Raw genomic sequence first — 13,890 nt, 5'->3', positions numbered from 1 at the left:
CACACATTGCTCCAAGTCCAGTCCTCAAATTTAGATGACATAAAGAAAATAAGCAAAAAAAAAAAAAAAACATTGGCAAAGAAAGTGATGTGTTGGATTTAACTTTCCCCTTTAATATATAATCAGAGCAGATGGAAACACTTAGCTGACCTTGGTTGATCTCAAAAAACCTAAGCAAAGTCAGTCCTAATACTTAGACAGGATGCCTTGAGGAAATCCTAGGGCGATAGACTGTAGATTGGGACAAAAAGGAAAAAGAAATCCTGAAAGAAAGCAAACACTAGTTTTGTATTGATGCCAAGAAACTGATGCATCCCTGTCTACATTTAAGCTCCACTCCAGGGAATCTTTACTGTTCTTTTTCTTCAGATATATAACTGGTGTTGTTATAACTGCTTGATCAGGGATATGTCCATAGCTAGCTGAACTGAAGTAATTACAATGTATAATGCATTATTACAAGTGATAGGAGAGATTTCATCTGACACAGAACAAAGGTCCCAGAATATTAGGCAGTAGCACAAACAAGATATACAGATGACCTTCACCTTCTCATCACCAGAGCAGATTATAAAACAACCTAAAGCACTGGATAAAGGAGCAAGGAAAAGAAAAATGTGTGGGGGGGAGGAAAGGCAGGTGAAAACAGAATAAATTTCCTCACCAGTTCTGAGTCAATGTTAAAGTGTAACTCAGTGCTGCTTTGGGAGCAAATAAGGAAGCAAGGATTCAGACTGTCTGGCTTATATATCATATATTGGATGGGTTCAGGCTTTTTTTTTTTTTTCAAGGAGGAAGTTTTTGTTTGTTTGCTTCTGCTTTGGAGTAGTGTTTATTCACAGGGCTAACTCATTAGTAAGGATAGCTGATTCTGCTGCTCCTGGACCAACTGGACAGCTATGAAAAGGAGAAATCACCTTGGAATTTATCTGAGACAATTTCAAACATGAGAAATGAGGAGGAGACAAACCCATTTATTTTCATTCATGAACAAACGGATATTTCAAATAGGTTTTTATATAAGCTCTTATTCCCCTTCACATCTCCACAAATAACAACTAGGACTTTATTATATCCTTGCAGCATCTGTTTACTATTAACATCTAATTAACTGTTCCCAGAGAAACAAAAAGCACACATCCCAACAGCTGGACGATGCTCCAATAAAACAATAATGAGGTTCTACCATATCAAGTAATTGAGTCTCTTTCCGTTTTCCTTCACTGCCAGAGGGGGCCACTTACTCTCCATATGGTCTCCCTTGAGCTGCAGGCCGAGCTGCGTAATAGTATTGCTTATATTCATCCATCCACACTTCCGCCGTGCGCTTAGTGTTTCTAAGGAAAGACATTTTAAAAAGAAAGGAGAAAGAAAAGCTTCCATGAAAGAGTTTAAATTTGATGTTTCTCATTAAAAAAAACAGCAAGGATAAGAGAGAAGGAAAGCAGCAGTTCATTTTTGTGAGAGAAATCTACAGGGGGAAAAAAATGACCAGTGACAGATTTCAGTTCTTAAAGACTGTTTCACGTATTATATTTTCTCAGAGATACATTATGAACATATTTGCCCCAGAATTAACCAGAAACAGTAATTAACTATAGCTTCCATTATGTATAAACTGGAAAGTATATGGCAAATACAGGTAGTCCTTGACTAACAATCACAATTGAGCCCAAAATTTCTGTTGTTAAATGAGACATTTGTTAAGTGAGTTTTGCCCCATTTTACGACCTTTATGACACAGTTGTTAAATGAATCACTGCAGTCGATCAATTAGTAACTCAATTGTTAAATGAATCTGACTTCCCCTTTGACTTTGCTTGTCAGAAGGTTGCAAAAAGTGATCACATGACCTTGGGACACAGCAACAGTCATAAGTACGAAGCAGTTCCCCAATACCTGAATTTTGATCACATGATCATGGGGGTGCTACAGTACAAAGATTTTAACTGTGAAAAATGGTCATGTCACTCTTTTTTAATGCCATTATAACTTTGAACAGTCACTCAATGAACTGTTGTAAGTTGAGGCCTACCATTCAGAAATGGTAAGTTAGATTTCTTGCACCTTCCTAGCTGTTTCCCCAGTTGTAATAAAGGAAAAGTGAAAACTTAGCAAATAGGATGTTTGCAGGTACATGGAGTAAATAACTGTCCTAAGAACCTACCAAAAGCAGCATGTACAGATGTGATGAATTACAAGCCTGAAATATCCATCTGTTTGACTGTGGCAAACTAGGTTAAGGCATCAGAATGCCAAAAATATTACAGGTACCTTTGCAATATTTCTTTGGTTCTGAATCCAGGTTTATCAGACAGTAAATTAAGATTCATACAAAGGCAATGGATAATATTTTCATGACGTATTTGATTGAAAAATCCTCAATCAAATTATATAATTTCTTCTCATATAGGTAACTGTTAAACATATACCAGAAAAAAAATGATTTATTAAAAAGAAATGGGCCCATTTAAACTGATAGAAAAGGACTGCCTTACAGGTATTTATTAAAGGGCTGTGCAATGATTTAGATCTGATTTAGAACGGATTCTTTCAGATGTGTGGAAGTGTAAACTTGACATCTCTACTTTAATGGCAATCATTAAAGTAACTATATGTATTTCTAAGATTGATTGACTGCAGTAGAAGTCTTCCATATAAAGGCCTGATAGAAAGCCTTCGTGCAATATAATGCAGGAAGGCTGTGTTTTGCATTTTATCAGCAGAAAGTAACACTAATTCAATTTTTTATTATAGTTTGTTCGGTATTTTGGCTGGATAATTTTCATGTTTTACACAGGCCTAAAAAAGGAATCTTCTAGGTTTTGGCAGAAAGCAGTGTAATAAACAAACAGAATAATATTCTCATTCCACACACTCAAGCATTGCAAAAATGGTAGGTTTTTCAATTCATACATTGACAAATGAATATAATTGGTGGGTTTTTGTGAATCTCTCTCCCTATTCTTTAAGAATATCTAGAGTGTTGCTTTGCAAAAAGATTAGTGAATGATGTATGAATTTTGCACTTAGAAGCATAGGTATTGTTCCTCTGATGAGCAACCTTGACATACTTGAGTTAGTGTCTAGCGGCTAATAGAGATATATGAAGAAGTATATGTAATCCAATAGTTGGGGCTCTTAGATCTTCACTGGGATGATTTCATTATTCATTCTGTCTCTTGTTTGTTTCCCCCACTCCTCTTGCTCTCCAAGGTTCACCTTATTCATTTAAAGTTTGATCAAGGTCTATTCAGGTAGGCTACATTCCCTCTTCCCTTTGCAATTTCTTTTCATCTGCTCTACTGCTTTGATTAACTATCCATAAGCAGACTTGCAATCCAAAATATGAAGCTGATCAGAGAACTTGCTGAGTAGTGTAACTTCTAAAAAAAGAGAGAAAAACAATCTAATATCCATCTGTAGCTCCACTGTAGCAATGGAATGCTGCTGCTCAAAACGAATGCCATATATTTGCTCCATCTATAAAAACAAACAAGAAAGTTCGCAACTATACTTTGCACAAATGTCCTGGAATGTCCATACGATCTGGAGATGGGATTACCTCATGCACCATTTTAATATTTTTGAAGAACCCCAAAACAACCAATATTGTTTTACCTACATTCAGCACCACAAGGTTCCAAAGTGAAATTAATGTGCATTTTCTTATGGCAGCTGCACTGCTGCAGAGATTATTTTACATGCACATGATTGAATATTTGGGGCTCTTTTTAAACACAGTGACAGATTTTCCAGTAATCTGAGTGGAGAACCAACTCAGCAACTATCCCCTGTGACTCTATTCAGTGCCCTTGAATAGTTAAATTAGGTGATGAGCAATGGGAATTTTTTTTTTAAAAAAGGTCATATTAGGCCTGATGTCAATAGCAATGAGGTTAGACTTTTCCAGTGCATGGTACGTGTTTACTTTCAACCTCTTTAGCACAAATCAAAGTGGCCATAATTAGAAAATATAGGACATGTCCACTGAGCACCATGGCATTAGAAGAAATTCAGATATTCTATGGAGGAAGGAAATCCCTTTAGTGAGTCTGCCTACATCTCACTTTAAAGGTACCACTTAGACTGACCTCAGAACAGCCATCTGTATATAATGCACAATCATAATTTCATTGGCATTCTTAGCAAATACTTCAAAAATTAGATTCCACCAAATGCTGAGCACATCAACAGTACTCACATGTAGCCATGTTTTGAAGCCTCACTGAGAGGGACAATTTTCATATTAAGAAAGTAGCATTGACACTCCCATTCTATTCTCCTCAATATATCATGCCGCTGGTGGAGACTGACTCTGAGTCAGAGGAGGAACAGCTGACAGGGAGTGGAAGTGTGGCTCTGGAGGTTGTGGAGGAGGCTGGGGAAGGGCAGAGGCTGGCTGGGCAGTCAGAGGAGGACCCAGGCCCATCCCCTCTCCATCCTAGGGAACACAGGGAGGAGAGGATAAGGGTCTGCTTATCCCGTGGTCTACTCAGGAGGAGAGGGCCTTGATCCTCTTCATGGGATGCAGCTGTGACAACTGAATAAGAGGATGGACATGCGAACACTGGAAACAAAGCATAGAAATCTCTCTAGTTTATGGTTCCTCTCTGAGTTTGGCGTCCTTCCCAAGTGTGTGTTTTGTTATCTGTGGATGTCCTCCAGCCCTTATCTTGTCTGGTTTGTGTTATTTTTTCCGTCCTTCTTGTAAGTGCTTGTGTAGGAGCTTTTTTGTCTTCCATGAAGGATATTAGGAGCTTGGAAGCAAAGTGAAGGAATAAAAGGGGCTTCACCGGGTTTTTGTGACTGTGTTTATTTTGTATCCCCACCCTGGGTCATCACACAATACTTCTACTTTTTAGAACTTCTGCTGTTCCCCTACAAACAATTTTTCAATTCTTCGTTCTTCCTAATGTGCTACTTAAACTACAGATAGTCCTCAACTTATGACCACAAGTGAGCCCACAATGTATGTTGTTAAGTGAGGCAGTTGTTAAAAGAATTTTGCCCCATTCTATAACTTTCTTGCCATCATTGTTAAGTGAATCACTGCAGTTATTAAGTTAGTAACGCGGTTGTTAAGTGAATTTGGCTTCTCCATTGATTTTGCTCGTGAGAAGGTTGCAAAATGTGTTTGTGTGACCAAGGACACTGTAACAGTCATAAATGTGAGTCAACTGCCAAGCGCCTAAACTTTGATCACATGACCACAGGGATGCTGCATAGGTCATAAGTGTGAAAAGTGGTCATAAGTAACTTTTCTCAGTGATGTAACTTTGAATGGTCACTATGATGACCCAGGGCGTGGCACAAAAGCAACACAGTCAAATAAGCAAGAAGTATCCCTTTAATACCTCCAACATTGCCCCCAATGCCCAGGTTACCTTCGGCTGGAGAAAAAACTCTCCCAAGAAACAGTCCTTAAGTGGAGGAAATTGAGTCCGAAAACAAAGTACATACAAACTGTAAATAAAAATCAACACAAACCACGCTGCAGTAATTAAACTGACAGGGCAGGAGAAGGAATTGCCGACTTGAAAGCCCAGCAAAACACACACAGTTGGGAAGACGGCAGGAATTCAGATAAGCCTCGACGATACCAGATAATTCACGATTTGCTCCCAACAACTTTGCTGTGTGCAGCCTCCCTTTTTAAACACTGTGTTCCCAGCTGCAGCTAATGAAGGGAATCAAGGCCCTTTCCTCCCCCATAAGCCATGCAACTCACGTTGCTCCCTTCTCCATTCCTCCCTGTGTGCCCTAGGATGAAGGGGGGGGGCTGGCTCTTCCTCCGAATTCCCTCTCTTTTGCTTTACCTCTCTCCTGCTCTGCCCAGCCGGACTTTGCCCTTCCCCAGTTTCTTCCACAGCCAACGGAGCCACACTCCCACTCCCTCTCAGCTGCTCGGCCTCCCCCTCTGAATCAGATTCCAACAGGGGCATGACAGTCACTAAATGAACTGTTGTAGTCAAAGACTACCGTATAGCATTAAACCCACACTTTTACACATCCCACATTGGGTTGTGATCTTGGGACCTATGACCTTCTGTAGAATTTATTTCATTTTCAGTGAGAAGTATGTGAAAAGAAAAGAAAAAAACCCACCAAACCTACTTTATATAAGTGTTGGCATTTCCTTCTGGGAAGATGTAAGGGTGCTTCTTCCGGAAGACATGGCCAACCCGACTGCAGGGGATAATTTCCAAGCTCCCGCCACACATCCACACTCGGAAAGAGATTTCTATGAAAGACAGGCTCAACTTCAGATTTTTTTAAACTCCAAGACCAGATGGGATTTTGGCTTATCCCTAACTTTTCCCTTTCTCACATCAAACCGTGCAAACCCATTATTGTGAGCAAGAACTTTTCTGGGCAATCTGCCGTCTGAAGTGCTTTCCAAAGCTCTTTACTGCCAGCCTGATATTTATTAATTTGAACTATCTATATACCATTGAAAAATGATGATATCCAGAGCAGTGGTGGGATTCAAATTTTTTTACTACCAGCTCTGTAGGTATGGCTTGGTGGGCATGACTTGGTGTGTATGGCAGGGGAAGGCTACTGTAAAATCTCCATTCCCACCCCACTCCTGGGGGAAGGTTACTGCAAAATCCCCATTCCCACCCCACTCCTGGGGGAAGGTTACTGCAAAATCCCATTCCTTCCCCACCCCACTAACCTGCTTTCCAGCTCTGTTCTCCTGTGCAAGGCAACAAAAGAAGACCCAGCCGATCCACTGGGACTTGGGACGCAGAGAATAGATGGGGATGGGGCCAGTCAGAGGTGGTATTTGCCGGTTCTCTGAACTACTCAAAATTTCCACTACCGGTTCTCCAGAACTGGTCAGAACCTGCTGAATACCACCTCTGATCCAGAGTGAGTTTATAAGCAGGCCCCTTAGTTTACTTCAGTTATTAACTACTTTAAACTATTTAACTTACTAAATGTTTTAGACAGGTGTTAGACTAGGTTTATTATTATTGTTATTGTTGTTGTTTTAATTATTTTAATTTTTAAATACTCTGTAGTGTGATTGTGATGTGGAGTTTGGGGCACTGTGGTGGAGTAGCTTTCAAATTTCATTGTATTCGTGGAATGCAATGACAATAAAGGTATTCTCTATTCTCAAGAGAAACATGCTAATTCCTAATTCTTGTAATTATTGGGACCCTGCATAATACAGAAACCATGCCCTATGTGGCAAATCCTGTTTTTACTAGCAAGTTGGGGGGAAAGAGAATCAGACAAGGAGGCAAAATGAATATAATTGCAACAATGAGATGGGGGGGGCAATAAAAGATGCCAACGTATCGAATCTTGCTTACTTTTGCCAAGGAAAGAAGGAGGAATTCTAACAAAATAATTGAAGATTGGACATCAGGTCAGAATTTACAAATAAGAAACTGACACAGAGTAGAAGCAGGCCAGCCCATCCAATTCTTTCCCCCAGTGTGAAGTCAATTGCCATAAGGATGTAATCCGTTTTTGGTTAAAGCAGTAAGAAGGCCCATTGAGATGTATCAAAGTACACACTGACATTATGGAAATAAAGCTGTTTCACCTAAATAGCCCACGCTTAACAACTAAGTCAGAATCTGGCTCTATTTCAAAAGGTGCTTTCCCATTGTGAAATCTATGAGGTTTCAAATTTTGCTGCAGGTTAAAAATCTGCCTTAGTGTTGCCTGTGTGGATGTTGACAAAGCCCAGAAGAAAAAATACCTCTCTATACACTAAATGCCAATCCCATATAGTTTTATTTGAATAGAAATACTATGCATCTCATCATGGTGGGAAGACAAATTTAACAAATAATAAATATAATAATAATGACGGTGATTAAGTAACCTTCATGTCTTTTCTACCTGTCATCCCAGTACCAATTATGGAGTAGAATAATGTAATAGCTGTTCTACCTTTTTAATATTCTTTATCTTTAACTTACTCATGGCTTGTGTAGCCTTTCAAACAGAGGATGACTTTAAAGAGAAGATGCATCCTCTGTAAATTAGGATACAGGCTATATTAGTGTTATTATTAGTATTATTATTATTATTAGTGTTAAGTAGCGGGAATGAGACTTAGGACACCAGAATGATTCCAATCTGTTTTACTTCCGCATAGGATTGAGTGCCGAAGAAACCGTGGCAGCCCTTGCTATAGTCGGGCTGCTCGTGGCTGTGGCCAGTGACAGCTCTTCAAAATTCCTGCTGCCACGGACTGATCAATTGCAGGTAAGTATGCTAATACATAACACCCCTCTCCACCTGGTCCGGTCCAACCAATCTGAGCCTCGCCTACCGTACGTAATCACGTGGGTAGGCAGGGCTTTTATGGGTTCGACTGGACCTGCGCAACTCAGTTGTGGGTTGGCCTCTGGACTGTTCGGATGGATCTGTTGTTCCTTCCGTCCGTCTCCTTGGAAGCTCCTGGAAGGTTGAGAGTTCCAGGGTTTTGTCTCTAGCTGTTTCCCTAGCAATGTCTGCTGCTGTCACGGCTAGGTTTTCTAATGTCTCTATTTGTAGTGTAGATGTGGTTGGTGCTGGATTGTCTTCTATGTCAGGTAGAGGGCAACAGTTAAGCGCCAGCATGATTTATGTCTTTTCCGGTCGGTAGGTCAGTTTGTAGTTATAGGCAGCCAGGAATTCTGACCACCTTGTCATTTATGGTGATAATATATTAGGTGTAGCTTTGTTTCCTGCGTATTATGCCCAGGAGTGGCTTGTGCTTAGTGTGAAGGTTCTCCCCGTAGATATATTTGTGGAAATGTTTTATTCCGGTGACAGCGGCCAATACCTCTTTGTCTAGTTGACTGTAGTTCTACTCCGGCTTTGACAGAGTCTTTGAATAGAAGGCTATGGGTGCTTCTTTCCCATCGGGTAGTACATGGCTGAGTACAGCACTGACACCGAAAGGTGATGCATCGCAGGTTAGTGTTATTGGAAGTGTCTCGCTGTATTGTATTAGTACGCGGTCTGATGTGATCAAGTTTTTTATCTCCTGGAATGCCCTTTCTTCTCGTTGTCTCCCAGGACCAGGTTGCTTTCCTGTCAAGCAACCTGTGTAGTGCTTCCCAATGGTTGCTTTCTGCGGTGGAATATATTATAAAAGTTAATGAGTCCTAAGAAAGCTTGTAGATCGATCGGTTTTATTTGTGGGTCTGGGGGCTTCCTTGATTGCTCTGACTTCATTTTCAATGGGGTGGATTCCTTCACTGTCTATAAGCTATCCTAGGAATTCAACTTTGCTGGTGGCTAATTGGCACTTCTCCTTTTTTACTTTTAGTCCCGCCTCCTTGAATTTGCCTAGGACTTCCCTTATGCGATCACATAGTTGTTCTTTGTTCCTGGAGGATACCAGAACATCATCAAAGTATGGTACCACCCCTTTATCCCTTGCAATAGGCGTTCCATGAAGCTTTGGAACACCCTGGGGCAACACTGACACCAAATTGTAGTCTGTTACATTTGAATGCCCCCTTTGCATCACAATTGCCTGGGCTTCCACTGTTTCAGGGTCAACAGGCAACTGTTGGGATGCCTGTGCAAGGTCTAGTTTTGCTAAGACCCCCCCAGGAATGTAATAGATGCTGTACCACTGGAACCGGTATGCGCTTTGTTGTAGTGCGTGGTTAAGGGTTGCTTTGTAGTCCCCGCAGATGTGCACCGACCCATCCAGTTTAATTGGTGTAACAATTGGGATTTCCCAATTAGCATGGTCAATTGGTTCTAAAATCCCTTGTGCGATGAGTTTATCCAATTGCTCATCGGTTTTGGTTTTAGTGCAAAAGGAACCCACCTCGCTTTTAGTCTTATGGGGGCTATATTTGGGTTTAGACTAAAGGAAATTGGGGACCCCTGGTACTTGCCCAGTTCTCTGTCGAATACGCCTCAGAATTTTTCCATCAGGTCATCTTCCCACTCTGTTTTGGTTATGCTGTTTATCCCTGTGACCTCAATTCCTACTGGTGCAAACCATTCGAGTCCCAAAAGGCTGCGCCAATTCTGGTCGACTATGGTTAATGGAAGAATTTTGGTATATTTTTTGAATGTTACCTTGAATTTTCTGGTACCTACTACAGGGATTTTGTTCCCCTGGTAGTCTTTCAGTGTTAGTGTTTGTTTTTTGAGTTCTCCCGGCTCATGTCTGGTATCAGTCTTTTTATGGTGTCCCACGATACCATTGACAAGTATGAGCCTGAATCCACTTCCATCCGGCACGGCTGGCCTTCTATGGTGACCTGGACATATACTTTCTTGGCATTTGTCATGTTGGAGTGTCCGATGGTCACTGTCTGGTGTGTTTCTTCCTTTCCATTGCTTGTTTCTTTCCCTCACCTGCTTCTGTTGTCTTGGTTCCAATGGCTCCCTGTTTGTCTTTCTCTCTCTCGGGTGTGTGTGTGTGTTCCATCTTTGTCTAGGGCCATAGTTCTTTCTTGCTTGGCATGCCCTAGCAATATGTCCCCGCCATTCATAGTATTTGCAGATGGCATCTAAGAAATGGCACTCAGAATGTGGATGGTTCCCCTTGCAACCGGCACAATGAAATTCTCTCCTTTTTCCGTTCCGGTCCTTTGTGCCCTGTTCTGCCCGGAGTTGATTTACCCCTTCTTCTTCCTCATTGTTTTCCGATGAGGACTCGATGTCCTCGTGGTGGGTTGTGGTGGTATTCTTTGGGGTCTCCAGTGTCGCTTTGGTCATCTTCTGCATGGCAGCTGCTGATTTCTGCGTTGCTTCTACTGCGGTAGCTTCCTCTATTGCTTCTTTTAGCATTATTTTGGGCTTTGTTAATAACCGGCCCTGGAGTGTAAGGTCTCTCAGTCCCAGGACCACTCGGCCCCTCATGGCTTCATCCAAGTTTAGGAATTCACATGCTCTGGCGATGTCCTGCAGTGTTGCAATGAAATCGCCGATGCTCTCACCTTCTTTTTGATCATGTCGATAAAATTCATGTCTTTTGATTAAGCAGGAAACAGTTGGTGTGTAGTGAGCCCTCAGTAATTTTTCCAGGTCCGGCCATCATTTTCACACTGGTGGGTGTGGCTAATGCTTTGGCCATCTTAAATACCTCTGGACCACAATGGGTTAGGAATACAGCTATCTTCCTGTTGCCAGGTGCTAGCTGGTCCCCTTTGTCTCAGTATCCCACCTTCGTCGTCAGTGTTAAGTCGCGAGAATGAGACTCAGAACACCAGCATAATTTCAATCTGTTTTACTTCCGCATAGGACTGAGCGTCGAAGAAACCACAGCAGCCCTTGTTATAGTCGGGCTGCTTGCGGCTGTGGCCAGTGACAGCTCTTCAAAATTCCCGCCACCATGGACCAACCAATTGCAGGTAAGTATGCTAATACATAACAGTTATTAAAACTTGAAGGGAACTTTTCATTGATTGACTGATTGGCTACATGCCATCAAGTAGGTGCTGACCTTTAACAACCACAGACAGTTCTTATCCAGGCATATCTGTCCCTAGCTTGGCCCTTTAGATCTTCCCACAGAGTGACTATTGCCAAAATCATGGAGTCCAGACATCTTACTGATGGTCATCCTATTTCTTTCCTTCTACCTTTCTCAATTTTCTCCAATACCAAAGCTGAAAATTGTCAGTACTTTTTTCTGTCCTGTCCCTGTTGAGATAGGAAACTTGAATTCTTTTATTATAGGTTCTTGTTTTGAATTTACAGAAGATTTCAACAGAAGATTGTCTTCTTTTTTTCCCCAAAAAAGAACCATGCTTTATCTTTCCAGATTTGTTTTATAGAGTGGAGTGGAGTGGAGTAGAGTTGGGTAGGGTAGGGTAGGGTGGGGTGGGGTGGGGTGAGGTGGGATGGGATGGAATGGAATGGAATAGAATAGAATAGAATAGAATAGAATAGAATAGAATAGAATAGAATAGAATTCTTGACTGGACACACAAGGAATTTGTCTCCAGTAATAAGCTTTCAGTGTACATACGAACAACAAGTGATAAATCATGATCATAAAACACAATCTTTGCTTTGCATTGATCCCCAAGCCTGTTATCCATATGCATGTTCTTCCTGCATGACTCCAGCAAGCTTCCTTTTTTCTTTTTCAGGCTATTGGGGCAGTTCCATTACACAAACACAAAAGGGCAGGTTGGCTTTCCATTTTTAGCACTGATATTTGGGGACTGCTTGATTATATGACCTTGATTTCCTTGGTGACAGGAAATTTCAGTCAAAAAGGACAATTCATCAAGAAGCAGCAAGCCCCACAACTATTTGTATACACAATCCCTGCTTATTAAAAAAAGAAAATGTACTGTATAATAACACACTAATGTGCAACACTTCAAGGAAAGAGGGAGACAATGGATGGGATTGCCACAGAACAGGAGCATCTGTTTCACTGGCCCACTAAGCTGTTGCATCTATGAAGACAGGGATTATTTTTCCTTACTAACCACACTCCCTTGAGGTGTCAAAGTATTAGTGCCAGCTTAAGATCAGTTTCTCTGCTATCTCCATGCCTCCCTTCCTTTTTCAAAGCTGTAGCACTGTTAGCTTCCTCTGTTCTGTAGCATTGTTGCAGCCACAAATAAAAGCAGCAATAAAAATCCACACAATTTGATCAACCCTTCTAGGCAGGCACAACAGCAGCAAATGTCACTACCTTTCCCCTTCAAGAATCTTGGAATTTCTTAGAGAAATTCACTTATTCCCCCCGCCCCCAAGCTGGGCTGTCAAGCCAGAAAGGTTATGGACCACTGACCTAGTGCTTAAAAGGTTCTCTGGGTAGCAAACAATATTTGAAGCAAGCTGCAAATGCAAGACCATTTAAAATAGTCTTCAAAATCCAAACAAACAAGTTCTGAAGCTTCTATACAATACCGTAGAGCCAAAATAAAATATAGACCATTAATTCTTAATGAAATATTTGTGAAAGAACTATGTTTTTGTGAACTACCTAAATAATCTGTACATGGAAAATTTTCTGCTCTGTTGAGTACAGCCCAACCCCACAAAGGCTTTTCACAGCAGCTACCTGCTTGCCTTCTTATTGCTGAAAGATCTAATGTTAATGCCCCAGCGGTCAGCTGAAGTATATGGGGAAGGACATATGGAAGATTTGTCCTGAAGACATCAATGGGCCAAGGCACTGAGGGCTTTGTAAAGACTAGTCTAATGCTAGAATCTTGTATGTAGCTTAGAAACCAATTGGCATTTTTGAGCTAAGCCAAAAGAATTGAGCAATGTGGGCTGGCACGCTTGCTTGTTTCCTATAAGCCAGAAGTCAAAATAAAGGAGCAGATTGAAAGGAGCAGCAATATTACCCCCTTGGAACATGATGCACCCAGTCAAGCCCTTGCCTAGATTTATTGCTTCTAACTTCCCTTTATTGACTTAGATGTTGAAGTGCTCCCTGTGGGTACCAGGGAGTTAAAAACAAACATAAAATGCTGTCAGAGCATAAACCATCCAGAAAACACAACAGATGCTAAGAATCCACCCATGTAACGGGCCCTCCCATGGCCACAATAAAAAGTTTTCCCCAGAAGAACAGCTAGTTCTGTCAGGTGACATGTTAGCACAATATACTGCACTAATTAGAGGCATCCCATGGGAAACCCCTACCAGACCTTTTGAATTAACTCTGTTATGGCCCATTTCTTTCTCTTAAAATTTCTCAGCATCTGCTGTTGTGGCAGTACCAGAAGCATCTAACCTTTTTTTTTTCATTCACCTGTCTTCTTCCTAAAAGACTCTCTGCTTCTTCACATGAGTAGCCAGTTTTGTCAATGGATTACAAAGGAACTGGCAATAATGGAGTTTTGAATGTACTGATCGCACTTTAACAAACAGTTTGCACCGAAACAGTTTGTTCATTTTGAATTCTAGCAAATCATAACTGGGATTGATTGATTG

The 13,890-nt window shown here is 41.2% G+C and overlaps 1 protein-coding gene across 3 annotated transcripts in view; it reads right to left on the bottom strand.

Moving 5' to 3' along the window:
* GALNT14 (polypeptide N-acetylgalactosaminyltransferase 14) overlaps positions 1-13,890 on the bottom strand; it is a 306,041-nt gene that overhangs the window by 19,708 nt on the left and 272,443 nt on the right. For all 3 annotated transcript variants that reach the window (XM_026681830.2, XM_087965206.1, XM_087965199.1), the window contains 2 exons: positions 6,118-6,244; positions 1,245-1,337 (listed from right to left, as the gene is read on the bottom strand). In XM_026681830.2, coding sequence (XP_026537615.1) covers positions 1,245-1,337; positions 6,118-6,244 — 220 coding nt within the window. The remainder of the gene's footprint in view (positions 1-1,244; positions 1,338-6,117; positions 6,245-13,890) is intronic.

This window comes from Notechis scutatus, chromosome 1 (genome assembly GCF_049901735.1).
Source record: "Notechis scutatus isolate UNSWTSFEM ecotype Mainland chromosome 1, rNotScu1.2, whole genome shotgun sequence".
Classification (NCBI taxonomy): domain Eukaryota; kingdom Metazoa; phylum Chordata; class Lepidosauria; order Squamata; family Elapidae; genus Notechis; species Notechis scutatus.
The sequence above is the reverse complement of the archived record's forward strand: the minus strand, read 5'-3'. Positions and strand labels throughout refer to the sequence as shown.